This window comes from Atheta coriaria, unplaced genomic scaffold (genome assembly GCF_025399875.1).
Source record: "Atheta coriaria isolate IRGN ID8LTWV9N9 unplaced genomic scaffold, Caltech_Dcor_3.1 hic_scaffold_7_pilon, whole genome shotgun sequence".
NCBI classification, from domain to species: Eukaryota; Metazoa; Arthropoda; class Insecta; order Coleoptera; family Staphylinidae; genus Dalotia; species Dalotia coriaria.
Window position 1 is genome coordinate 1,408,707 of NW_027045449.1, and position 26,562 is coordinate 1,435,268.

Genomic DNA, 26,562 nt, shown 5'->3' on the forward strand with positions numbered 1-26,562 from the left:
CCTTATAAGGATTGTCCTTATAAGGAGTTCCCTCTCTCTGGGGGTGATCCCCCACTATAAAAATTGTTGATATGCCTGATTCCGGGGATGAAGCGCAGAGACATCGTAGCTGTAGGATGGGCCGGGAGCAATGGACGCATCGAAGCAGTGGGAGATCGTCCTTAGACTGTCTTATAACGACACGGGCCAAAAAATTTAAAAATCTGATCCTCCCCTGTTCTCTTTCTTCTATCTCCTCCCTCTTCTCTACTCTACTCTCTGTTCTCTTCCTTCTATCTTCTCTTATTCTTTACTACTCCTACTTCCATTTCTCTCTCTGTTCTCGTTTCTCCACTTACTTTTCTTACTTCTCTTATTGCCTTCACTTGTATTTCAATTTCTCTTATATTTCGTCGCAATTCATATATGCAACCCAAATTGCACCTGATATTTTTATATTTGAGAAAAATGCCTTCTATACCTGAGATTCGATCCGTGTCTGCCAGCATGCCAGCAGGTGCACGTCTCCACTCGACCACCGAGTGTTTTTATCATTTATATTTGATTCTTCTATTTATGTTTCTACTTTATTCAACTTTTTAAAAACAACAACACAAGCCTCAGTTATGTTGCACCTGAATGAAATATAATGTGAATATAATGATAACATGAATGTAATGAAATAGTTTATATTTAATTAATTACAGGTAAGCTTAAACAAATACAACTTAATCATTTTCGCCCTCTAACTTAATACTAATATTAGAAGAACCAAGTTGATTCGCAAGAAACTTGTAAATATAAGCAATTTGCATTTCTGCAATAGTGTCGCCTTCTCCGCCACAAAACTGGCACTTATCCTTCACTTCCGATTGATTCGGCTTTTCTGCTTTACTCGTCACCACCTTCAAGACACCAATCAAGGTACAACATTTCCTACAAAGTTGGGTCGTGGATTTATCAGTGCAGTGTAACAAACGATCCTGTAGTAAAAATGGGGCGCCGTGACTAATCAACGAATCCCGCTCCATCTCACCAAAACGCACACCACCGCCACGCTTCCTTCCTTTGAGAGGCTGCCGTGTGAGAATGTCAATTGGTCCAGTTGCACGTACTTGGTATTTATCTGATACCATGTGCCGCAGGCGTTGGTAGTGTACAACCCCCATAAAGATGCGCGCATTCATTTCACGACCATCAATACCTGAATACATTGTTTCGGTTCCATAGTAGTCGTAGCCTGCAAATTCCAGAAGCCTCCCAAAGTAGTCGATCGCTGTATCATCTTCGTCAAACTTAAATGGTGTGGCGTCATGTACTAATCCATGGAGGGCGCCTGATTTTCCCGCCATGATCTCGATCATCATGGCGATGGTCATACGAGACGGGAAACCATGAGGATTGAAGACAATATCAGGTACTAGGCCAGTTTCCGTGAAAGGTAAGTCAACAGATTGCCATTTCTGTGAGCAAATACCTTTCTGACCGGCCCGAGATGCAAATTTATCGCCGACAGTTGGATTACGCTAAATTAAACACATAAAACGATTAGAAAATGGCGTTTACAGATTCTTTTAAATACATTTACAATGTAATTGATGCTTACCGGCACTCTGAACGTTAGACATGCAACTTGTGGCTTCTTTAAACTAAACTCGCCACAAAGTCGTACGCTATTTATGTAGCATTCCTCTTTCGCTTTAGCCTTCTGCACCACATACATATTTCGATCGGTGCTATAGAAACAGCAAATCGGCTCGTCCATTGTAACTTTCCGTCCGACATACGGCAAACCATCCGTATCCAAATAAGTAACCAATGAAGCATTAGTCGGATCTCGACAAAAATATGAACCAGTCGTCTCCAGCTCGATAAACTCCGTCTTATAAATAGATCCATGTGCAAAACCACGTTCATACGACGACTTGTTAATAATCATGGCGTCCTCCATATCATAACCCTAAACATTTTAATTATTTTAATTATTTCAAAGTTCTGTTACAACAGAATGTTACACTCACAGTATAACTAATAACAGCGACAATGGCGTTGGTCCCCATGGCAAAATCATCCAACCCAATATTATCATGATGCACAGGTCTAAACAAAGGACTAGTTGGTGTTTGCAACCTGTACAACTTCGTCTCCGCTTGAAGATCCCAAGTATGGCATGGTGTACCCATAGTTTGTTTTCCCATCTGACACTGGTACATATTCCTAGGTGATTGGTTACAATCAGGCATAGGAATCAAACGTGCCAAATTAGACATGAATCCTGTTTTGGATATCTCCATGTGTGTAGTGCATTCATACGCTTCTTCCGGACACACGCTTACTTCCATATAGACTTGTTCGAAAGTGCCCACAAATTCTCTTTTACCCGCTCTCAAATTCCACAATGGTCGCATCATCCTTGCGGGACCAGTAAACAAAAACAAGCCTGGAAATTGTCCACGACTTTCTTTAGCTTTTACCAGAACAATCTCCATGTGCTCTGGAACTTCATCCCCTTTAATTTTCAACATCCTCAATGTGTCCGCCATTTCACTAGCGCGTTCCTGATCTACGTATCCCATAACTTTTCCATCCAGGATTACTACATAGGACTTTTTCTTACACTTATCAATCGTTTTCATTCCCAAATATTGCAACATTTCAGGAAGTTTTGCCAATTTAGAAGCGTCTGGTTGCACCGTCACAACTGAATCCAGAGTTAAATGATTAAGCAGTCCGCATGGTGCACCATCAGGTGTGTGTACCGGACAGATAAAACCCCAGGCGTCTGGTAAAAGTTGTCGCACCTCAGTTGTTCGCATCTCTTGGAAAAACGAACCTCTGTGCACAGCTTTAAAATGACTCATGTATCGCATCCGGTTGATATTTTCCGGTACAATAGTCAATCCCTTATCCTGCATCAGACCCAACCCGCTTTGAGAAGATATATTCCCCGTGGCTAAGAACGCTTCCATCGAACTTTCAAATGTCCCCGACATGCGCGCGCAGTTTTTCATCTCCTCAAGATTCAAACTATTCAAAGTATTTCCAGCTTTCTTTAAAATAACGCTTTTCAACACGGTGAGAAACGTTTGTAGTTTCTCCTTCAAGACACTTAAATACAAATGTCCACCCAGGAGTAATTCCTGCATCATTACAGAATCAACACCCTCAACAAGACATTTATTACTGGAGAAAACAAACAGTTTCTGACACATCAAGATCAACATATCAAACTTTTCCATGTTATCATCAAGGTGGATCATGAGACAACGTTTGATAATATGATCCGCTATTTCAATATCCGTCCACCAGCTGGGACACTCGTAAAATTTCACGCGGAAGATTTTTCCTAGATGCGCTTTGCATTCTTCATGCGTGTGTAAATCCTGTTCGTGAACGATTCTGATCATGTTCTCCACGCATGCGGTGTAGTGAAGTTTATCTTCATAACCTTGCAGTAAGCGTTTATGGATATATTTATCAGTTACGTCGCAGAGCGCTTTTAGAATGAGGACTAAATGTGCGTAATAGAGAATTTTACGATGGCTGAACATTACTTTTACGGTACCATCAGTTACATAATGAAGGACATTATTCTAAAACATTAAATATTCAATAGTTTTAAATGTTCAAAATGTTTAATGTTTAAAATTATTAAAGATTTGATTTAATATTACTTACCACACTAGATTCATCTTGCCTAACACATCTTATAATCACCCCCATGTCAGAAAACAACGGCCCGCGTCCTTTCCATCCCGAACGTGAAATTGCAATCGGGAAATTCCGACGTGTCATCAACAACATCCTCACTAATCTCTCCAGACCCTTAATTAGAAAATATCCACCCCATTCCTGTTCATGCTCCCCATGGCTCACCAATTCTGCTGGTGACATTCTAGCCAAGTGGCATCTATTTGACTTTATCATAATGGGTATTTCACCAAAATCTTTATCAAAGTGTTTCTGCTCCACTCCATTCAAACTCCATGCTATTCTTCCAACAAACCTTCCCTTGTATGTACCATGTCTCTGGCGGCATTCTAATGGTAATACCATAGGTTTTTTAACGCCGGCAATGCCATGAGGTACAAGTGAATGTGATAAACTGGCATCAATGATTTGCAATTTGATTCTGTCATTGTTATTGGGCAGATCAAATTCAACTGGGTCCAGATCAGCAATAGCTAGGGCCAGACCCTGGTCAGTAATATAATCAAAGGAAGCGATGTGTGGCAGGCCTAATTGTTTTAAAATCTAGAATATTTATAAGTGTTAATTTACAATTAAATTTAGAGTACAGATTACGCTTACAATATTTTGTTCCTTAGGAGGTATTCCAAAATCACCTTGAAGGTTTTTTAACGTCGGTTCCGTCAAATAGTTCATTTTTTATCACGTTATGTTTTATATCATTAATATTTGTTAGCACTCAGAAGGAACGTGTTTATGTTTACTATGATTGAAGAGAACTATCAAGGCATGCTGGTTTTAGTGAGGTTAAATGTACACACGTGCTTGGGAGTTAGGCATGTCAAATTCAAATATTGCTTCTTCTCATACATTTATTGAAATAGGAGACACTGGGTGTCCCACTAAGTACAAAGGCTCAAAAACACAATGTAACCTCGTTTTAACGTTTTGTCCTGGCTTACAATGATTTCTGGAAAACTTTTAGGGAATAAATAACAACTGGTATTCATTATCATGTATTTCAATATAAATAACAAACACATCCGATTTGGTAGAGATAAAAATATTACACTCATATATATTATTTGTCATTTCAATAATACATTTAAAAAACGAGTTATCGATATAACTTCTATGTCTTATAATCATTAATATTATTATTTATATATACAACTTATCGTTACAATTATTAGCCCACAATAAAATCTACGCTTTGAATTGCACGAGTTAAGAGGTTTCTAGCACTTTGCAGAAATGATAAATTAATGTGTGAAATGCGAGAGAAGACGTAATGGCGTTTGCATACAATTTCTTTCGAATCGTTGCAATTGGATGCAATTATCTTCAAGAGAAAGAAGATCGGAAACGAATGATAATTTATGTAATTGAAAGTAATTGCAGATCGCATGGAAAAAATCGACAAGATGGCGGATATTACGACGTAATGGTAAATGATAAAAGAAAGTGTTGAGCTTGAGGACGATGAAGAATCACAAAAGGCTGTCTAACGCATGTATGACACCATTTGTCGCTGGGATATTCTGCGTGATGATTGGACTGTTGTTTACTTTAACACGACCTAAAAGTTAAAACAAAACAAATTGAAATCACATAGTTATTAGAAACAATAATTGCCGTTTATGCAGCAAGCATACGAGTACGCAGAAAGTGAAAATATTCACGTCACGACATTTCTACAATTGTACAATTCTCATAAGCTCATCCGAAATTTCACTTTTGTTCGAATCAAATTTCTTCCACGTCCAACACTAAAATATTGATTTATTCATACGCTGATTATCATCTATTTATATACACATTAATTTCGTAAAGTCATTTCGTTGATTTCTCTCATTAAAACGAATTAAATAACACTCTCATCGCCGGCGAAGAATAAAAGTTCTCACAATATTCGCACCGGTGTGAATACTCATAGAAAAGAGTGGAATTATTGTAATTAGTCGAGTGTGCGGACATTGAATATTCTCTCGGTGTGTGCAGACGCGGCGTCGTTCACTGCGATTCATCCTTTCACTTTGATTGTTCTCATCTTGAGATGCCAGCGCGAATGAAAACATTTTCTCGAATTGTGATCGCTGCAATTTATTTTATTTGTGCGAACAAATTTTACCTAATTAATAAACGACACAGATTTTTTCTCTGTTGCTACCAGCTTACAAGCACGGCTGCGCACCGATTAAAGCATTGTTGATGAATTGTATTGTTCTTATTAACTGGCCCAGAAACACTTTTGTTATGCGACACGTCGGAGTATTTAATATCAGCGCTTTCTCTCACCTGAACTTTTGCTGAGCGTAATCTGTCGATTCGCTTCCAGACTGTCCCTGATTTGATAGTATCTCATGCCGTTGGTGTAGAGGGTACCGGGTGCAAGGTGACGCATTACTAATTCACGTGCGAGGACACGATCACTGACCGTACGTGTTAGTTCTTCACTTGTTAACCCGACAAAAGCTTTGTCTGTCGGTGCAAACAACGTGAAAGTCTTTGTTCCTTTGAAAAATTTAAAAAAAGAATTGGTAACGATTGGTAACATGTGGTAATCCAATGGGGGTTACCTTGAAGTGTTTCAGCAAGACCAGAGGCAAAGAGCGCTCTCAAGAAGCTTGTGAAACGTCGCTCCCGATCCGATTGCAGAGTCTGCACGATGTCCCCGACTGGCAGTGGGAACATCACGCGATCCACGGCGTGTGCAATCCCCTGAGGTATTTCGATGTCTTTCTTGTCATCCATGACCTTAGCACCGTTGATTGTTGTAATCTGCTCAGAAGAGAATAGATTTAGTAAAGTAGTTCATTTTGAGGTAGAGCACCAACAGTTCATTAAATATGAAAATTACAGGTTTCTGTAACTTGATCATTAGTGTCTCTGGGTTATGCAACCACACGAAGCGAGTAATTAAAGCACGCGAACGCAATTGTTTGACGGAGCACGACACTGCGGTTAATTTGCAAATGCTTACCTTAATATCGTTCCATTCTAGGTCGTGCATGTTGTACTGATTCACGCGCAACTGCGTGCCCGCCAATGAAACGCCGGTCATTTCGTCTTGCAGTGTTTCGATCTTAAACGCGCCGGGGATTACGTGGTGCAACAGCAACTGCAATAACAACATAACCTAATCTCAGTACTTACCAAATACAGAGTAAACTATACTTACACCACTTAAAAGTCTTGGGTTTTCTTTGAATTTATCCTCGGCTTTCTCGGGTCCACCAAGTTGCACCAACAATGTCCTAAATGCTTTATCAGTCGGAGCAAAAACAGTGTAAGGTCCTGTTTCATTCAAAATGGTATCCAAACCAGATTGTCTTAAGAATCTGGCCATTGCAAAGAGACCATTACGTTTTAAAACCTCTGGAAGTTCATTATACTTCGGATCATCGAAGTTATCAATGACTTCCTGTTTTGGGGCGAATGAACCAACAAAAGGAGCTGATGTGGAAGGTGTTTGGTAGATGGTGACCCCTGGTGTCTGGCTGACATAACTAGGATTCGTCGGTTTTGGGCTCAAACTGAATAAATCATTAGTGGTTTGTCTGATTATATCTCCACTTGAACTCAAACGCAATGGTTCAAAGTCTTGGACGTTTTTAGGTGATGGGCTGTTGTCTACTGATCTTGGAGTGGTATTCCTCACTGGATTATTATTGGTATAATAAGTTGTTGGAATTGGTGTTGTGCTGGCAACAAAATGCGTGCCAATATTCGTTCGTAAAATCGGCGTGCTTGTCAAACCTTCATTGTTGTTATTAAAAGTTGATACAACATTTGGTTGCACAGTGATTTCCGGTTCGTAGTTGATAGTAACCTGTTGAGTTGTTTTTGTAATTGGTTCTGAAGTTGAATCTACATCATTAGTTTGTAGTTTTGTATTTGGTGGGAGTTTAATTTCGCCATCTTTGATCTTCTTGAGAATAGAATCTACATCAACTTCCGTTTTTTCTTTCCCGTTTGAATTGCCCTTTACACCTTGCACTTTAAAACTGCCATCGTTTTGTTCTTCAAGAAGAACAAATGTGACTTTCTTTTGATTAGGGATGTTCTGTGGTAAACCTCCGATTTGCTCCAAACCGGAAGTTCCGTGTTTCAACAATTCAAAATCAGCTCCCGGTGGGATTACACCTTTGGTAAGTTCTTCCAGGATAGCTTTTGGTGGTTTACCTGTTGTGGTCGGGACCAAAAACTTAGCGAAATCAGGTGAGTTTAAGTCCAATGGCTTAGCTCCCGGGATAGATTTCGGATCAGAAGTACGAATGATCTGTACACGTTGTCCATTTGGTAAGGATATCTCTCTTGAGGTTATGTTTTTCGATAACTCATCATCAGCATTCTCACCAATTGCAAGTCTCAACTGTGCTAATAAATCATCTTTTTTAATTTGTTGATTTTTGTATTGTTTCTGCAATTCGCTGAGGTCCTGAATATTCTGAATCTTTTTAGTTGGAATTGCAGTAGGTAAAAATTGTATCTTGGTCTGTGTACTGGCTGAATCCTTATCTGTAGCTGATTTAATCTGACTGTAGAGTTTTGAATGAGATGATGATAAATACAATTCGTGATCTTCTAAAGTTTTGCCTGTTTTTTGTTTAATTCGTGGTTTTTCAGTTGTTGTAGTGGGTTTAGGTGTTGTTGTGGTTGTTGTAGTGGTAGTGGGATGTTCCTCGTAGTATTTCTTAACCGCCAATTTGAACAATTCAGTTTCTTCTGGGTAAATATACCTGGGATTTGTTTGTGTGTATCGAATTGAATCATATTGACTCTCGCCTTTGTACAGATTCTGGTACAACTTCTTCTTGTGTTCTTTTTGTGTGTCCAGGAACTCAGAATGATCTTGCTGGGCTTTCTTCAGAGCTTTCTCATATTGTTTCTCTACGAATTGATTATGTTTATCGATAATCGCCTGTTTTTCTTTTAATTCCTTCAAACGTTGTTTTTGCTTCTCTGGATCAATCTGCGCTGTATTCTGATGAATTCCGGCATTAAAAATGGCGTCACCCACTGTGGGTAATGCTGTAGACTGAGTCTGTGGAAGTTGTTGTGCTTGCTGTTGGAAATTCGGCGTGAAACTCGTCTGGGTATGATGTTGTATATGATGTTGTACATTCCTATTAGGACTGGACACTTGCGATTGCTGTTGTTGGAATGGTATCGATGTAGGTTGTACAGTGGGTTGCAGAAACTGCTGAGGCACCGGTTGTTGAGTAGGTTGCAGGAATTGCTGTGGCAGTTGCGGTTGTTGTTGGAACTGTTGCGGGAACTGAACCTGTTGTTGTTGGAATTGTTGTTGGAATTGCTGCAAGGGTTGCAGTGGTTGTTGTTGCTGCTGTTGGACATTGAATCTGTGTTGAATGTCACTCAATATGTGACCTTGCTGTTGCGTCGACAGAGGGCGTCGCAGATCGTTAAATGGTTGCTGAAACAGAATCTGATGGATTCGCGTGTTTAAGATTAAAATGTTTGTGCAATGAAACTGTGAATAGCAGAAAACAAACGTGCATGTGATTTAGAAATACATAAAAGACACATAATTGTAATCAAAACGATTACTCCGATTGAGTTTATATTGCAAAATTGTGAGATTCATGTAGGTAATGGATCATTTTGAAACTTTCAGGATAAACACGCTAAGCAATTGCGCAAGACTTAAGTAATGGTTTGTTTAAACGTTTCTTGCGTTGATGTTTTGCAAATTTTACATTGATCACGCTTTAAACAACATAAAACTTGTTAAAATTTCAATTTAAACAAAACAATTCATCACATAATCACAAAATAATTGAATTACAACCAATTTACATATTATAATCATAATATTTAGATTATGTAGATTGAAATGATTAAATTATTAAACATGTGTATGTTTATCGCCGTAAGCAACGCGTATTTTAATGAATATGCAAAATGATAAACGACCGAAACGATTTACGAGCTCCGCCGGAGAATGCACGAATCTTTCAGTCATCAGTGAAGTTAGATCTAGTTGGGAACATGAGCATGAGCCAAGTATAAATATAAGTGAGCAGTGAGCGTGCGTTTGAATAACTGGGTTAAATTCAGTTGAAACACGTTGATTCCGGCCGATTCGCACCGTTTATGGTAGACTCACATATGAATGACGGTTATAAATCTAAATTGCAATGCTTGGCGAAACAAAATCTTGTGTGTTTCCCATCCCTGAATTCAAATTGCTTAACATGCAACCAATATTACAAACAACTTCAATCCAAATTAGTATGAAATAAGTTGTATGGGGTCCTGTGGCGCAACGGATAACGCGTCTGACTACGGATCAGAAGATTCCAGGTTCGAATCCTGGCAGGATCGTCTATTTTAAATTTTCTCAAGTTTTTACAATGTAGAAATAAATATTTTAATTAGTATTATGTAAGAATATGAAATTAAACACGCAGAAAATGTAAAGGATTGCGTTGATCTCTGCGTCCGCTCACACACGTCTTTTTTATATTTTATACAATAATGCAATGCATAATTATTTTTTCTTACATTTTTAGCTAAAAAGTAAAAATTTTACACTTTAAATTAATTAGAAAATTATACTTTTACCCTATTAGTATCTTATGATTAAAATTAACCTTTGCAGATTGATAATTTCAATTTTATCACCAATTTAACGCCGTATAAGGCATTCCCTCATTAACAGCCGCGAATGTCCTCATATAATCCACATAATAACACGTTGAAAGTGAATTCGAAGCCACAACCAAAACAAAACAACGACGACGACAATAATTACGGGTTGTCTTTAGTCTTAAGACGCTGCGTCTTAAGAGGATGTAGAGGATGAGAGTGTATGATGCGAGTGCGGCGTGTACTTTCACTTCGCTAAAAATTGTATGTACACGAATTGCGCAACCTGGTTTATTGCACTGTTTACAAACTTTTAGGAATTAGGAATCATTCGAAATAAATCATTTAGTATATGGCTCTAATTGCGCAGCTCGAAATTACCTCCGTACCAATTACGCAAGCATATGAGATTAAGTATAAGAAATGTTTTAATTTTTTAACGCTAATCATCATTATATCATTACCATTAGCATATATTGTGTCAAGGGTGATTTTTTATTTGAATTTGGGTTATGTAAGTGTAAAAAAGCATGATAGGCAACCCAAAATGCATTATTTGTCAAAAATATTTTATATTATTTTAATTTTGACGTAAAATTAACAGGAATCCATAAGATAATTACTAAAAAGTGTTTAATTTTGATTATGTAAGTGTAAAGCGTATGATAGGCATCCCAAAATGCATTATTTGTAAAAAATATTTTATATTTTTAATTTTTGACTTAAAATTTACAGGAATCAATAAGATAATTATTAAAAAGTGTTAAATTTTGGTTATGTAAATGTAAAAAACATGATAGGCAACCCAAAAAACAATTTAAGCTAAAAATGTATTATATCATTTTAATTTCTATATAAAATTACTAGGAAACAAGCTGGTAATTACCAAAAAGAGTTTTTATGTTTAAACCTAAAAACAACACATTGTTCTGGTTGTAATTACTTTTTGCACTAAAATAAATGATACACGTAATTAAATTACTTTCTCAGTTGTTGCCAAAAAGTTTTCCAGTTCCTGTATGAACAAAGAAACTCAGTGTTTATTATAGTGATGTTCTCAAGACACATTCACCAAGCAACGAGAAGTAAGGAAGTCAAAACAACTCAAACAAAGTTGGAAAGATGCTAAACGCTATGTAACAACTGTGCACGTTTTTATTTTTCATTAAAAGAGTGCGCGTATTGAATGGAGGCACAAAGAATGAATGAAAATGCTGTTATGTATATTATACTTATTTGCATGCTTGCAGGTTAGATCATTTCCGGTTAAAAACGGAAAAAAACATTTATATACATTTTAAAACATAACCTATACATTTTTAGTGATTTATAGGTTAAATTAATGACATGTGACATGTTTTAAGTGACTTAAGTCATGTAAATGTTACAATTATAGTATACACAGTAAATAATGATCAGTGATGCAGATAAAAGCACATAAATAGAATGTATTCCGATGCCGCCAGTTCACATTCCGCGTTACATGTGCGAATTTCATCGGTTTCATCATTTTGAATACGTACCCGATGCGCGCGCTTACAGACTTGACTTAAGTCAGCCGCGCAGCGACCACGGCGGGCTTCCTACCTACCGACTTGCAACTTCTGCGATCCTTTTACTTTTTGACCTTTTACATTTAACTCTCAGCGTGTGTACACAAATTGCATACGCGAAAAAAAATGTGTGAACGACTCTAACAACCAAGTTTCGAAACTGACTGAAAACTTTAAACTAGGAAAGGCAAAGGAAACTGTCATTATTTACGCTTGCGCACTTAATCTTTGCATTTTTGAATTTTCTCAACAAATTTTGCACTCAAATATCTCTGATTGCAATTACTCAGATTAATAATAATAAATTTCGCTTGTTTCATAACTTTTTGACCACTATCTTGGCATTTCTCACAAATTCTTAGCCTGAGGGCGACGGACTTTATGGGTGTTAGATGGTTACACAACGTTTTAATAACTACTGCACAACTATAGAGTGTGGATCAATAATAACTATCTTTCGATTTCGATTTCAATCGTCTTTGCTTCTTTGACGGCTGCCGATGCCGCAGAGTTTGCAATTTCACATTGCATTCAGAAAGATTTGTCTGCTTCGGTGCACATTATGCAGACAGGAAATTGTACGGATTGCGATTACACGCCCACGTTATTCAAGTTATATAAATATAAAAACTGTAGTTTTAGTGATTTGCAGTTCTTTTGTATGCAATGAAATTATTTCAATAAAACCATACTAAATGCAATAAACACAAAAACAAAAACCAAAAATCATTGTTTTTGCTTTTGAATTATCTCACTGTGAAATTGGAATTTGTTTTATTTCGTCCCTTTAATGTGAAAGTAATGTATTTATTAATTTTAAATGAGTTCGTGTTGCATTCAAATAATTGTTGTGTAAAAGATTCATTCATTGTTTCTGATGTGTAAAAAGCAACAAAGTCTATGTTTTCATGCACAATAAAACGTATAACTATAATGTTTGATTAAGAAAGTTATTTTGCAATAATAATAATAGTAATAAATGAGATATTACAACCAAAGAAATATTTTATCAATTTTTTGTTGTTTTTCTTTGATTTTTAGGTTAAAACTGCAAGAAAATGAAAGTTTTATTTTAATAAACATTGATTCTGAGTAAGTACTTAAAAAGTAAATACATGTAATTACAAAAATTACATATCTACGCATGACAAATCAAAATAAACAGTAAATAAACAATAAAAATCAACAAAAAGGTTAAAACAAGTTAAAATTTAACACACTTTTTCTCCTAAGTAGGTTCGTGACAATTAATATAAACACTCGAAGCACAGAGGTCAAAAAGTTAATGACTGCACGAACGGAAGAATCGCAAAGAAAGCGAAGGATGCTGCGCGCTGAGAGAGTGAACTGGGCGCGAAAGAAATGCGAGAAATGAGGAAAGTAAAAGTTTAACTATCGTAAAGGTCACTGCGAAATGTCGAGGTGTAAAATACTAAACACCACACAAAAAAAAAAGAAAAAAAGTCTCACCACTATTAAAATAACAAAAAAATCGAGGACAAAATAAATTTTCTCTTCTCAAAAGTTTAAGGACTACACCTACACCTATATTCGAAGCTCGCATCTTATAAAAGACGCGTTGGAATGTTAAACGTTCATAGATACACGTCGTATAAACCGATTAAAGTAATTTTCCATTAAATTAAACGTTTATGCATCCTTAAAGGTCTCGCAGGTAATTATAGGTTAGAAAGCTCCGCCAGGAATGATAAACTTGAACTTAAACTCATCCAAGAATTCCAGCACGTAAATTATGTGTTATTGTTCGGTAAAAGTAATCAATAGTAATAATCGTCTGCGTTTGAAACGAAAAAAATCGCATACAGATATAAATAAACGGCGACTTTCACTCGGAGGAGGTTTTACCTCATCCATTAAATGTCTCTGTGTGTATAAGTTGCTTTGGGTGCATCAAAGAAATACAATATAATGTGTGAAACGTGAAAATGTTGATGTCGCGTGCGATGCGCATGCGCAAACGACGTCAAGATTAGGTTATGTTTACTTTCGCGCAGAAACAATTAAATAAACATGTATTAATTAATTATTTTTTATCTGTAATCTTTAATCATGTTTCGTGATTATTAATTGTTAATTTCATGTTTATTAATTTTATTAATTGATAATAAACAGAGTGTAAAATTTTCTTGTTGTTTTTTTTTTGTATTTTTTTAATTTTTTTGATGTTTTTGATGTTTTTGTGGTTGTGGTGCAGTGAAAATGCAAGCGGCGATTTGAAAAAACAAGTATGACGGGTGCGTAAATGCACAATGTGTGCATGCGTAAGTTGCTGAGCGCACAGCTCGACTTACCGATTGCTGTCCAATAAACTGCGCAACCGCAGCCTCAACGCACACGATCAGGAGCGCATAGAGCGCGAAAGACGTCCTCGCGGCGGCCGCCATCGTCGGTCGTCGCCGGTGAACAAACGAACAAAGCCGTCGTCTCTTCTTCTCGCGCTGCGCGCTTCTTTCCGTGCGGCCGTAGTGCGCGCAGGTCGCAAGAGGAGCGGAGGAACTGCTAGGAGGAGAATTCGCACCGGCACATCCACATCGACACCGTGTAAGAGTTCACTTTGCGACTGTTAAACGCACCAGCGAAGCACAACTCTGTAAGTATTTTTTTGATTTTATTTATTTTTCTGTTTGGTGTTGGTTGTTGTGTGCTTGTTGAGAGCCGACGAGTGACTGGAGCGTCTTTGCCGCCTCTGGTAGCTTTTACTACGGCGCCAGTCGTGGTGGTGATCCTGCTACGCCTTCTACTTTTGTCGGCGTTGAGGAAGATGCATGAAAGAAAGTTTTTGGTGATGTGATGAGATGCGCACGCGGTGGCAGGGAGAGATTGCAAACACGAAACAAATTTATACTCATGTATTCTTTTTGTTTTGCAAAGTTTTATTTTTCGCTGTTTTTTTTTTTTTGCAGAAAAAATAATGCAATACAATAGATTACGTGTGTTTTACTCACTTATTTCTTTTAGTTTTTGTTTTTTTGAAATGCAAACGTACAATTTTATTTAATGAGATAAATTTACGTAATATTTAATTGTGTCCTTGAAAATATTTAATTTAATTATAAATTTTCCGAGATTTAGTTTTTAGTTCTTATTTTATTTGTTGTTAAGTTGGTTAATGTGTCGTGTCAACTTGTTTGTGGCGTTTCTAGTGCATCTAGTTTGGTGTCTGTCGCATCTTTGATGGACCCGTCGCATTAACTAGATTTTCCTTGCGCAAAACGCGCAAAATGTCATTAGAGCGTGCCGCGGCTCGTACAATTAAGAAATCAGCATTAGACTAAAGACTTTTACAGAGGAGACACAACATCTGTAGGTAAAGACCTGGAAAATGAAAGCTAATTAATTACAAATACTTCCTTAATGGAAGTAATCGTCACGCATTCTTATTTTGATGTCCAATTGATCAATTCTTGTTGATTTCAAAATGTTTCGGTCATGTTTCGACATGGTACAAGTTCTGATTTTTATTTTGTAACGTTATAGAGGGCGCTGACTGCGGAAGTGTAAGTTTTGCTGTCAAAATGTCAAAAATACAATTGGTAATAACCTAAAACTTAATTTTGAAGTTGTATTGTACAATTAAAAGATAAAATATTAATGTGAGTCTAATTTAATTAATATTTTAAGTATTTTTGTATTACAAACATATTTACATTCAAGTTTTGTTACAATTTTTAGCGAAAAAGTTCCGATTTGTAGTTTTCAAAGTCTTAGAGGGCGCTGACAGCAAAAGTATCAGTTTTATTCTAGTTTTACTGAGTTTTAGTACAATTGTTACAGTAAAAGAGGGCGCTGCGAGCAAAATTGTTTCTTGGACTGTCAAAATGTCAAACAAAGCGCCAAAAAACAATCCTAACCATAATTTAAACGTTTTATTGTTAAATTAAAACATAAAAAATTAATATTCATCTATTAAGTATTATTTCCAGTATTTAATGCATGAAACACATATTTGCACTCCAGTTTTATTGCGATTGTTACGGCAAAAAGTTATGATCCACTTATTAGCGCATCACATAACGGCGCTAAACGTTAAATACCGCTAAGAATACTTAACGCCGACTTACATAATCATAACGATCGGTTAAAAATTCAACAATCGCGATCGAGATCGTACACTTCATACATCTTTCGATGAAAGCGATAAAAGAGAGATGATTAAAGAGAAGCGTGTGCCAAAAAATACGCTCACGAATAAAGTAAATGTAGTTTAGTTTAGATCAGTGTTTTTTTTTTCTGTTTGTTAGCGATGTAATCTTATTGCTTTGCAGCAGAAGCAATAAGAAAAAAAGGAACATTTCGAATAGTCGATGATCGTTGTTCGGTAGCAAAGTAAGGCGAATAGGAGAAGATTACGTATCGAGATTAATAGAAAACAAAAGCAATGGGAGCTGGATTTTTTTTATTAAATCGGTATCGTATTTATATTCCGCGTGGGAAGAATGAGAATTGCAACATGTGCGTAATTGGTGCAACGGTAAATTACACACTTAATTATTCACATAGTATTTCAACATATTTTTAATAAAAAAGAGTTGTAAAATGTTTTTCAATCGTATTTAGTTGTGTGGACTGTAAATGTATGATTTATTTGGAGGTTATGTTGGTGCGAACTGTCAAAAATGTCAAAAATGTCAAAAACATGTCGGATTCAACTGGAAACGCAAAGTATGTTGAGTTTTTTCAGTCCTATGGCAGCAAATAACAATAAAATGTGCATTATTCGCTTTATAACTGGTGCAAAAGTTAATTACACACTTTTTACATTAATTACACATAGTATTTCTACATATTTATATAAAAATAGTTTTAAAATGTTTTTAAATCGTATTTAGTCATATTAATTGTAAATCTAAGTTTTATTTGTAGGTTATATTGATGTTTGCTGTCAAAAATGTCAAAATTGTCAAAAACATGTCAAATTCAACCGGAAATACAAAGTATGTCAAATTTTTACACTCCTAGGGCAGAAATAATAATAAATTATGCATTATCCGCTTTATAACCAACAAAAACAACATTCATACTTTCTTTTCGCAGATTATAAACGTAAGAGCACAAGAATTGAGCAGTTTAATAGCAATAAACTCTCGTAATGCATCATTTATCGCACTCGAAACTATTCATTACAATCACCATCCTCCTAAATCATCTTACCCAGGCCACATCTTAACTAAATGCGTAATTTAAAACAAAAACTCAATGGTGATTACTTGGGTACAAATCAATTTGTCATTAAATTGTTCGAAATCAAGATTTTCGAATTGAAAGGAAGGCGTTTTTTAGATTTTAACACGTCGCAAGTTATGCAACATAGGTACTACACTATTACGTTTACGATTTCCTCCATCGTGCGCATTTCTAACAGGCACAACCAACTACTAACAGGCAGACAAAGTAAACCATCATCATGCACGTTGGATGCCGCACATCTCGTTCGATGTGATTGATGTGATTTATTACGGTTTTTGCAATGCGGCAATTCATTACTTCACATCACAGCGCATTTCAATAAAAGCGTTTTGAAACTGCATGCAAAAACAATACGAAACGAAATATTTCATTAATAAAATATGTGTTGTAATATATTTTACATTTAAAACTGTCAAAATAGAAACAATAGACAATATCATTTATTACTAATTATATTTTTTGTTTAAATGTTTATATGTGAGTAGAACCACTTTCATTTTGTGATTTTGCCGAAAAAAAGAATTAATAATGCACAATGTAACACAAGAAACGTTTTCATTCGTCGGCGCACGCGCAGGAAAACGAAACCGCAAGTTTAATATAAGAAGTTTATCACGAAGCATAAATTATATGAAAAGTCACGACGAAACTATAAAATCGAATGAACTAACGACCGCCGAGATGAAAACAGCGAAACTCTCCAAGATATACCCGTAGGTAAATGTGGGAGAGCTAAAAATGTGCTTCATGTGCTTCATGCTCTTTATTTATATGAATATGAATATGAAGAAATGTACAATATGCACGAACATGAACGTTTATTATCTTAATGTACTCTGCATGTTGGTTTTATTTAAAAATAAACGAAATCTCTTCCTAGGCAAAAGTTAAGATGACTTAAAAGTCGCTATCCTCTAAAATTACATGGATTTGAACTTAGGTAAGGTTCACACTGTTAAAAATGCTCAATAAAAGGTGTTTTTTATTGTATTGACTTAAGTATTAAAGATTTGTATAACGTGTGTTTAATTTAAGTGTTTTCACACCGTTCTAAGCAAATATGAACATCTTAAAATTGGTTTAAGTCGCATTGTCTTGACAATTAACGAAATGAAGAAGAAACAATTAATAAACGCGCGATGTGACCGTGATACCAGAAAGTGAAGGAGCTGCAAATGCAGAAGAAAGTCGGCGAAGAGGAAGGAAAGTAAAAGTCATCCCAACACACATAATTGCGTTTCTAACATTAATTCACGCGCTTCTGCAAGCAGGCAGACGACGAATATGTGTTTGTAATATTTCAAGATCGATTGGTAACGTCAATGTGTTATTAGCTGTACAATTGGTTGCATAATCACAGCCGTAAACGTTTTAAGTGTTAATTTTTTATTTTTTTTTATTTTTTCGGTTTTTAGCATTGTAAAGCGAAATTTATTAGAATAAAAACATGGAATGAATGACTGAATCTATAAATATAAACATTCCATATATGAAAAGCGAACGCGCAATTTCCTAGACGTACCTATATTTGCTCATTTTATTCACATTTATCCAATCTTGAGAGTTTATTCATTGCGTTTCGCGATTTCTCACTTCCTATTCGGAAAACTGTAGATGTAATGCATAGAAGTTGTTTTTACTCTCATATTTGTATTAACTTTATGTTTGTGCTTGGGTTTAATAGTAGCAGACGGGAATTAGAAAGATGTGACATTGCTGATGCGGAAGGAAACTAATTATGATGGTAATAAGTGTAATACGTGTGTAATTAAACTACGTTTGTTATAATATGATATAAAGAATGACAATATTTACATTTATATTTACATTTATTATTTGAATGACAAAAAACAGCCATACAAACATAAATAAATAAGAAGTTATGTAAAATTGTGCATCGTAGCGTCATCTTGAGACATTTTACGTTTTGTAGTCAATATTGAAGGAGACAATGCAAAAACTAGTTTGTTGATATCAGTAAGTCGTGTTTGTTGATACCTGCAGAACGTGTATTGTTTACAATGTACGAATATTGCCATTTAACACAAGAAACAAAAAATTTTAAGCAAATAAGTGCATTCTTGCGACATCTCGCGTCAAACCAAATAACTATCAGTTATTCTTTGCACAAAACAACAATTTTATCCCAATATCATCCTTCAAGGTCTAATCCACTTCTTTATCAACATTTATTGATATTATTGCAGTGTTTCAAGCGTGAAAGGAACAAATTTAGAATATTATACTACTAACTACGTAATATATTTAGTGTACGAATGATTTAATTTTTAAATTTGTGTTTTTTTCGTCCCGCACGCATCGCGTAACAAAATGTGTTGTAAACCAGCGTCAACAATTTAATTACGATAATAAGAAGCGTCCTCATAATGAAGAAAGCTGAATGTGTGCGGGAGCAGGAAGATTTTGGACAAATAAACACATTACGTACGTATTGTTCGCTGGCATATCCTACTTTAACGATGTACTTGTACATTTTGTGAATATATCAATAACGTTTTCTTTCGCCGCTTTATTTACACCACAGAACACAATTGTAGCATCAGTTACGCGATGTCGGTAATTGCTGAGAAACAAAATTCAAACAAACAAAATACAAAAGCAAAAGAAGAAAAAATTTTAGAAAAAAAAGCAAAAAAAACACAGAAAAAAGAAATTATTTGTTTTAATATTTAAACATAAACATATTTTGTGTTATTTTAAAGAGAATTCAATATTTATACACATAATAAACGTTTTATCGATAAAAGTTCTTTGTCAATGTTAAAGGTGAATGTATAAAATAGTAATATAAAAGGAAAAGTATTGCTGGATCAATTTCTAAATGATAATATGAATCTGCTGAGTAAAACAGGTTGGTGTTTTGCTAGTAAATAAATATCCAATAGTACAGTATGTAAAATTTCATTTTTCTTGTAAGTATGTTGACGTATGTAAAGATGTACATATCGCGGATGCCATCGTCGCGTTGAAATTAAAGAGGCGATGCGATGAGATGAGTCGCACAGCTTCCAATAACGCACACAGCGCTTTCTAATATTCAATTTCATGCCGTTTCGCCACTGTAGCTATCGCACATACGCGCACAAACGTTTTCACCTTCGATTCATAAATCACCGAGTATCTTGGGAACCCAAACTTCGAATTAAAAATCTAATTTATTACTCGGAAGTATTTGTACATACGTAACACTCACAATTAAAACATTCTAAAGATTTTTTGTTTATTAGAAGTTATTAATTAAAAACTAACTTTGAAAAAGTAAAAATTGCTGTAACTCGGAAACTATTTGAGATATTTAGTTGATTTTTGTTGTTTTCAGTGTAAAATCAAAGATATTTATGAAATAAACTTGGAAAAGATGTAATTTTTCAATTAAATAATTTTATTTGAAAATAACATATACAAAACTCTGTATTAGGTGCTGGAAAAGCCTAATCTAACCTAAAAAACACAAAAATCATTGTAACTTGAAAATGATTAAAGATATTGAGTTGATTTTTGTTGTATTTAACGTAAATTCAAAGAAAACTATCCAAAACCTTTAAAAAATGTAATTTTCATGCAATTTATGCTTATTTTGTGTTGAAAAAGCTTAATCTAACCTCAAAAAAGTAAAAATCGTTGCAACTCAGAAACTATTAAAGATTTAAAGCTGATTTTTGTTGTTTTGGTACAAAATCAAAGAAATTTATGAAATAAAACTTCAAAATCATGTAATTTTCCAATTAATTTATTTTCTTTGGGAAATAATATATACATAAACACTATTTTGTGAAAATTCAACATCCCACACGTTTCTTGTGCCGCAAAACAGAAATTTCGATAGTAATTACACAAATAAATTCTTGAATCACATTGTAGTTGTGTGTTTATAGCGCAGTTAAAACCAAATTAGTGTAAAAACAAAACAGTTCTATTAATCATGTTAAAGTTCATGATGTGGTTGATAATGTGACTTAATATTCTCAGATGCATGTAGGTAGATGCCTTCCATGGCTTGCCAATGCACCGCGCCGCTTGTCGAATGCAAACCGGCGATTTCCATCTGTCCGTTGATCGGCCGCCCGAATGTTCTTCCTGTAGCAGCTAGATATTGATCGGTGTCGACGTGTTTCAGCATGACACTGTCGTCTCTCTCCCAAAATTCGCCTAAATTAATAATAAAATTTAATTTTTATTTTTGTTGTGATGGAATTTATAGGAAATGATGTTGATGATTACCTGAGCATATCAATTCCCAATTATCTCCAACATCTCCTTCACCATTGTCTCCATAAGCGCTGATTTCTTGATGTCCACTGAGTGGACTAGAGAAATGATGTGAGTGCAGATTTTTATTTGTTGAGCTGTGTTCTAGTCTAATCTTATGTCCACATTTGATTGCTTCCCCTCTAGGGCACACCTGACCAGAAGCTGCTTTGACTGCCCAGTAACTGTTAACATCTTCTTGGATTTCTGTACCTGTGACTGATTGTTGTCCACTGCCAGTGCCATATTTGACATCATGGGAATGCAACCGTACGCGGTGATCTGTGTTTATTAACTTGATTACAGATCCGCAGGTGACATATCTTTGTCTGGATGCTGTAATAAAATCGAATTAAATGTGTTATATAGGAAATTGATTTGAAAATGCCACGCAGCTCATGCAACCAATGAGAGCGCGACACAATGCCGCTTGTTTTGTAAGAGTAAATTAAAGTAAAATTTATTGAACATACCATGTAATTCAGTTGATAAAGTAAACAGAACACCTAGGAAGATGAGGGCAAACTGTTGAGAGATCATTTTCTAGTTTTATTTTATTAATTACTCGATTAAAAAGTGCTTTAAGCAAGACGTTAAGTGAAGTTATGAACCGATGACTGTCCAACACACACGTCTGACTTCAGTTTGTCACAATACTGCAAAGATTAAAAAGTTGCCTATCTGCGATTAAAATATTTCAAATAATTTACGTAAAAACTGTAAATATTTACTTTAAACATGAATTAATATACTGTTTTAACAAAGCATATATTAAATTTAGTTTAGTATGTGTTTTTAAGTACCAAATAATAATTATTTTAATTTATTTTAGTGTTTTCTAGGGCTTTTTGCTTAACAAATCTAGTGAAAACTGAATGACATCAACGACATTGACGGCAGCCCAGCTGAAGTGATACAAAGATGAGTTGATTAACAAGTGCGAAGTTTTAATTTCACCAGCATCGAGTGCAAACGGAATTCGTTACTCAAGCCCAATCACTCAGCAAAACATTCAACTCATCGCGGTGAATCCAAGAACTTCTAGTCAATTAGTGTTACACAGCGAAGCAAAACGATCAAACTTTAAAAATCGATACATGATAAGTGAGGTTACTACAACTAATTAGTACAGACTCTTAATTTTTTCTAATCTACACCCATGATAACGCTGCGAGATCATTTATTTAAATTGGTAACATATTGCTACATTATATTCTCCTATAATCATTAACCAAATACCTTCAAAATTTATATAAACTAAAATTGAATTGTTTCAGTTGTGAAGACCAAGAAGACAGTAAAAAAGATTTTGTTAAATGAGCGCGGCGTCGTCGATTTGTGATGAGCGGGACCGAGACTGAAACAGTGCCTATTCTGGTAAACGCAACCGCCGTCGACTGTCAGGTGCACAGTGCCTTGTCAAATGAAGAGGAAGGCTCTTCCGAGGAGGACCATTTGATACCAGAGGTGGTGTTCAGCTCAGTGTTGGACTCGCCTGGCATCAATCGTGAGTCTCAGCCGTTGTTGGGCCCGGCGGAAGTGTCCTACAATCATTTTCCTGGTGAGTGTACTCAGTATTTAACAATTTATTTAACATTTCATCATTTTATGAGTCATAGTGTTATGTTTTTTGTTTTGCTTTGTGCAAAATAGGTAGACTATATTCATACATATTCAAAAGTCACATGAGAATGAGATATGTGGTTACTTATTGGCATATCTGCATGATTACAATTATGAATTATAATATAGTAGTTGCAATTGTGCTTGGGACAAATGATTTATTATCAATTGGTGCGTTTCAAAGCCATTGGTTATCTGTATCATGCTTAATGTGGTCTCATTGAGAAAATAAATACATATCATGCTCAATAATTGTGACCTTGAGTCATGGATTTATTTTAGTTGATATTATTCATGACTAAAACTAAATCTTTTAATAAATAACATTTAAAAACAGTTATTAGGAAATGTTAGAGTTATTAATACGTTTAAAGTTAGTGAATCTTTATCTCTGACCTCAATTATTGCTATTTTCAATGTTTTTGTTGTTGTAAAAAGCGTAACAAACAAAATTGACATTAGTTGAAAGTAAATCTTCATTTAAGTCTCACCAAACATGTTTTGACACGTTAAAGTTTCTCTAAAAGCAGTAAAATAAAAGTTAATGTAATAACAATTCTCACTTTCGCGTTATTTTTAATTCTAATTGCAAAACTTGCATTAAACAGACGAAAAATAATTGTCTATTGTATTATTTATGTTGTGGTGGGGTAAATAAATATAAAAATCATAATAATTTATAAATTAACTAAAAAATATTATTTTTTCACGCGTTTTACAACAAAATTCATAATTTTTATCACTTTTTTAATCTTATTGATCCATATATTCACTTAAATCTATCTTACAATAACTTTCAAGTACACTTATTGTCTCCCCGCGTGTACAATTAGATTAAATCTAATTGAATAAACCAATCTCACGTAAAATTACGTAAAATCTGATGTACTTACACTTGTACATCAATGTAAGCACATTGAAATACTCCATACTCCGCAATTCGTTTCGGGTTATGCATATTTTAACATTAAAATTATCGGCGGCGTATTACAATATTATCGACTTTACTACGTACATACACGCATGCAGGTGTATTTCGCTGGCGGTACGGTAGTTACTGCGACACCGCGCGTACTAATCGTCGTGAATCATTCCGCGGCTGTCGGCGCACGTTGTGTTCGCGTTTCGGTCGTTGATGTCGTTGATATCGGCTAATAAACAATATCAGCAGCAGTCTCACCGCAACTGTTTGAACGATTGTGTGTAATCGCAGATTGCAACGTGGTGACTGGATACTAGTATAAGCGTGTGGCTGCTGCTGCTGGGTAGAGTTGGCATCGTGGTGTATTTTGGTTTTTATTTTTTTCGTGTTATTTGGCGACGGGCGCGGGTTACAAGTGTACGCAAATCGACGCCAACACCACGTATGCACTTCGAATTATTGCCGTGTAATCATTTTAAAGGTAAAAGTACTATTTGCATAGGTTTTTCCCATGTGGTAATTATGTTAAGTGTTGTTTTGATGTTTTTTTGAATGTTTAAGTAATGTTTTCGGTTTCTTTTTGCAGATGATCCAATATTCAATGATCTGGTATCCAAAGCGGAAGCCGCCATAGATATAGGCCGTTTTCCCGAGCGCATATCTCAAGGATCAAGTGGTTCATACTTCGTCAAAGATGTCGATAACGTAATTATTCATGCTTAGATTTTCTATGTAAATTTTTCATCGCTATTGATTTCAACGCGTACGAAATCTAATATCGTGCGTGTGAATTCATGCAAAGCGTAGAGTATTTGTTAACAAAGTGAACTTCAAGGGGACGTTTGGATCTTAAGTTGTTTGATTCCTTAACGCTTGGTTGATGTACGCACATTTTAAAATTTAAAAATTTAGTTTTTATATTTTTAAAGAAGTTGGTGGTAAATAATTTTTTTTTTTTTTTTAGAAAATCATCGGTGTGTTCAAACCCAAAGACGAGGAACCCTACGGTAGACTGAATCCGAAATGGACGAAGTGGATACACAAGCTGTGCTGTCCCTGCTGTTTCGGACGTTCCTGTTTAATACCAAATCAAGGTTACCTATCAGAAGCGGCCGCTTCCTTAGTCGATACAAAGTTGCAATTAAATATTGTGCCCAAAACTAGAGTAATTATAGTTTTATCATATAAATATTGAGGTTAACTTAAACTTTTAAATTTTTATCGTAGATTGTTAAGTTGGTTTCGGAAACGTTTCACTATCCACGAATAGACCGGCAAAAAGCGCGCATAAAACGCTCGATTATGGAACAATTCCCCAATGTGGGTGTGCGTTTCAACCGCATTGGTTTACCGCCGAAAATCGGATCATTTCAACTGTATGTCGAGGGTTTTAAAGACGCCGATTATTGGTTGAGGCGATTTGAAGTTGAACCACTGCCGACGCGCATGTCGCAAAAGTTTCAACTTCAATTCGAGCGTCTGGTTGTCTTGGATTATATCATCCGCAACACTGATCGTGGAAATGACAATTGGCTCATTAAATATGACCAGCCTACGATCGTCACCAGCAACGGCAATGGCAGCACCCAGGTGGAAATTACAGATACAACCGATTGGAATATGGTGCAGTTGCCAGAGATCAAAATCGCTGCGATTGATAACGGGCTGGCGTTCCCCTATAAACATCCGGATAGCTGGCGGGCGTATCCATATCATTGGGCGTGGTTGCCGCAGGCGAAGGTGCCCTTCAGCCGCGAGATCCGCGACCTCGTGCTGCCGCTGCTGGCGGACATGAATTTTGTACAAGACTTATGTGATGATTTACACGTGCTGTTCAAGCAGGACAAGGGATTCGATAAGAGTCTCTTTGAACGACAAATGTCTGTGATGCGAGGCCAAATTTTGAACCTGACTCAGGCGCTCAAGGATGGCAAGTCGCCGGTGCAGCTGGTGCAGATGCCCGGCGTTGTCATTGAGAGGTATGTGTGTCAGTTGGTGGGTGGATTTTGATTTTATTATGACTTAGCTCTTATTTCAGGTCGCAGGGTCACCATACCCCTAGGTTTTTTAGTTTTACACAACGCTTCCAGGAGAATAGCCCGTTCTTTTCGTGGTGTTAATCAAGGCCCCGGTGGTTAGGCGCTAAATTCGTCTCGATTATTAATTTAATTAAGTCTTATCATTCTTTTCGATTGTATATTTCAAACAAAAAACTTGTATATATTACCAAACAACTAAGCAACTTTCAATGTAAAACGAAACTTATTAACATTATTAATTATCTGAATAAGGAAAATATAACTACTAAGATAATATCTAGGTGGATTTTTAAATATTTTGTGTTCATTTTTGCAGTGTCTGAATAATCCTACAACTCTTCAGAATACATTTTTAGTTGTAAATGGATTGATTCAATTTTGTCTCTTGTGTGAATTGCATTACTGGTAAGTTTTGCTTGACTTAAGTTGCATTGCACACTCCAGCAGTGTCCTTGAAACTGAAGACTTTTAGAAATCATTCTAAGATGGCGCTAGGATGCACGTATTTGCATTTAATTCTTTATTGGTGGTAGTGAGTGGTGAGAGTCGTGTCCATGTGAGTACACATGATTCTTTCAATATTGATATGAATTTCCTGGTTGAGAGAAATAAAAATATTGCGGCAATATGTTTCCTCGAATATTTAGGCTTTGACAGTAGTAATTTT

General features: G+C 35.7%; 4 protein-coding genes, 1 long non-coding RNA gene and 1 other non-coding gene across 9 annotated transcripts; 2 read left to right on the forward strand and 4 right to left on the reverse strand.

Annotated features, from left to right (window-relative positions):
• Window positions 1-652: 652 nt before the first annotated feature.
• On the reverse strand, window positions 653-4,497 carry Polr1B (RNA polymerase I subunit Rpl135). The gene is made up of 5 exons (XM_065306788.1): window positions 4,291-4,497; window positions 3,658-4,233; window positions 2,001-3,572; window positions 1,586-1,939; window positions 653-1,505 (listed from the first exon to the last, which is right to left on the reverse strand). Exons 1-5 carry the CDS (start codon window positions 4,363-4,365, stop codon window positions 708-710), a joined length of 3,375 nt encoding a protein of 1,124 aa, XP_065162860.1. The 5' UTR covers window positions 4,366-4,497; the 3' UTR covers window positions 653-707.
• A 175-nt stretch (window positions 4,498-4,672) lies between these two features.
• Window positions 4,673-14,509, reverse strand: LOC135795202 (uncharacterized). 2 transcript variants are annotated; one of them, XM_065306790.1, is made up of 6 exons: window positions 14,147-14,509; window positions 6,851-9,106; window positions 6,653-6,790; window positions 6,249-6,450; window positions 5,968-6,183; window positions 4,673-5,248 (listed from the first exon to the last, which is right to left on the reverse strand). In XM_065306790.1, the coding sequence occupies exons 1-6, from the start codon at window positions 14,237-14,239 to the stop codon at window positions 5,160-5,162; spliced, it is 2,994 nt and encodes a 997-aa protein (XP_065162862.1). In that variant the 5' UTR covers window positions 14,240-14,509; the 3' UTR covers window positions 4,673-5,159. The 2 variants fall into 2 exon arrangements, with proteins under 2 accessions (XP_065162862.1, XP_065162861.1); XM_065306789.1 differs by having other exon boundaries at window positions 6,851-9,118.
• Window positions 9,945-10,017, forward strand: TRNAR-ACG (transfer RNA arginine (anticodon ACG)). The gene has a single exon. It is a non-coding gene; the product is annotated as a tRNA-Arg (tRNA).
• Window positions 14,510-20,777: 6,268 nt separating the features above from the next.
• Window positions 20,778-21,973, reverse strand: LOC135795205 (stromal cell-derived factor 2). Its single transcript, XM_065306794.1, has 3 exons — window positions 21,785-21,973; window positions 21,285-21,647; window positions 20,778-21,212 (listed from the first exon to the last, which is right to left on the reverse strand). The coding sequence occupies exons 1-3, from the start codon at window positions 21,849-21,851 to the stop codon at window positions 20,989-20,991; spliced, it is 654 nt and encodes a 217-aa protein (XP_065162866.1). The 5' UTR covers window positions 21,852-21,973; the 3' UTR covers window positions 20,778-20,988.
• A 501-nt stretch (window positions 21,974-22,474) lies between these two features.
• LOC135795206 (uncharacterized) lies at window positions 22,475-23,968 on the reverse strand. The gene is made up of 2 exons (XR_010549043.1): window positions 23,828-23,968; window positions 22,475-22,855 (listed from the first exon to the last, which is right to left on the reverse strand). It is a non-coding gene; the product is annotated as an uncharacterized lncRNA (long non-coding RNA).
• On the forward strand, window positions 22,653-26,171 carry Pi4KIIalpha (phosphatidylinositol 4-kinase II alpha). Of its 3 annotated transcripts, none has more exons than XM_065306791.1 (5): window positions 22,653-22,872; window positions 24,443-24,561; window positions 24,821-25,021; window positions 25,084-25,835; window positions 25,883-26,171. In XM_065306791.1, exons 1-5 carry the CDS (start codon window positions 22,653-22,655, stop codon window positions 25,974-25,976), a joined length of 1,386 nt encoding a protein of 461 aa, XP_065162863.1. In that variant the 3' UTR covers window positions 25,977-26,171. The 3 variants fall into 3 exon arrangements, with proteins under 3 accessions (XP_065162863.1, XP_065162864.1, XP_065162865.1); XM_065306792.1 differs by having other exon boundaries at window positions 25,895-26,171; XM_065306793.1 differs by lacking the exon at window positions 22,653-22,872 and adding an exon at window positions 24,201-24,337.
• The last annotated feature ends 391 nt before the right edge of the window (window positions 26,172-26,562 follow it).

Bases quoted from the DNA above. Each gene is read 5' to 3' on its own strand.
- LOC135795202 (XM_065306789.1), bottom strand. From the start codon at position 14,239: ATGGCGGCCGCCGCGAGGACGTCTTTCGCGCTCTATGCGCTCCTGATC. The intron at 6,791-6,850 runs GTAAGTATAGTT...TTGTTATTGCAG, and splicing joins ACCCAAGACTTTTAAGTGGT to TTGCTGTTGCACCACGTAAT. The intron at 6,451-6,652 runs GTAAGCATTTGC...TCTTCTGAGCAG, and splicing joins TAGAATGGAACGATATTAAG to ATTACAACAATCAACGGTGC.
- Polr1B (XM_065306788.1), bottom strand. From the start codon at position 4,365: ATGAACTATTTGACGGAACCGACGTTAAAAAACCTTCAAGGTGATTTT. The intron at 4,234-4,290 runs GTAAGCGTAATC...TAAATATTCTAG, and splicing joins CTCCTAAGGAACAAAATATT to ATTTTAAAACAATTAGGCCT. The intron at 1,506-1,585 runs GTAAGCATCAAT...TGTTTAATTTAG, and splicing joins GTCTAACGTTCAGAGTGCCG to CGTAATCCAACTGTCGGCGA.
- Pi4KIIalpha (XM_065306791.1), top strand. From the start codon at position 22,653: ATGAGCGGGACCGAGACTGAAACAGTGCCTATTCTGGTAAACGCAACC. The intron at 24,562-24,820 runs GTAATTATTCAT...TTTTTTTTTTAG, and splicing joins TCGTCAAAGATGTCGATAAC to AAAATCATCGGTGTGTTCAA. The intron at 25,836-25,882 runs GTATGTGTGTCA...ATTATGACTTAG, and splicing joins CCCGGCGTTGTCATTGAGAG to CTCTTATTTCAGGTCGCAGG.
- LOC135795205 (XM_065306794.1), bottom strand. From the start codon at position 21,851: ATGATCTCTCAACAGTTTGCCCTCATCTTCCTAGGTGTTCTGTTTACT. The intron at 21,648-21,784 runs GTATGTTCAATA...ATTTTATTACAG, and splicing joins TTTATCAACTGAATTACATG to CATCCAGACAAAGATATGTC. The intron at 21,213-21,284 runs GTAATCATCAAC...TTATTAATTTAG, and splicing joins TTGGGAATTGATATGCTCAG to GCGAATTTTGGGAGAGAGAC.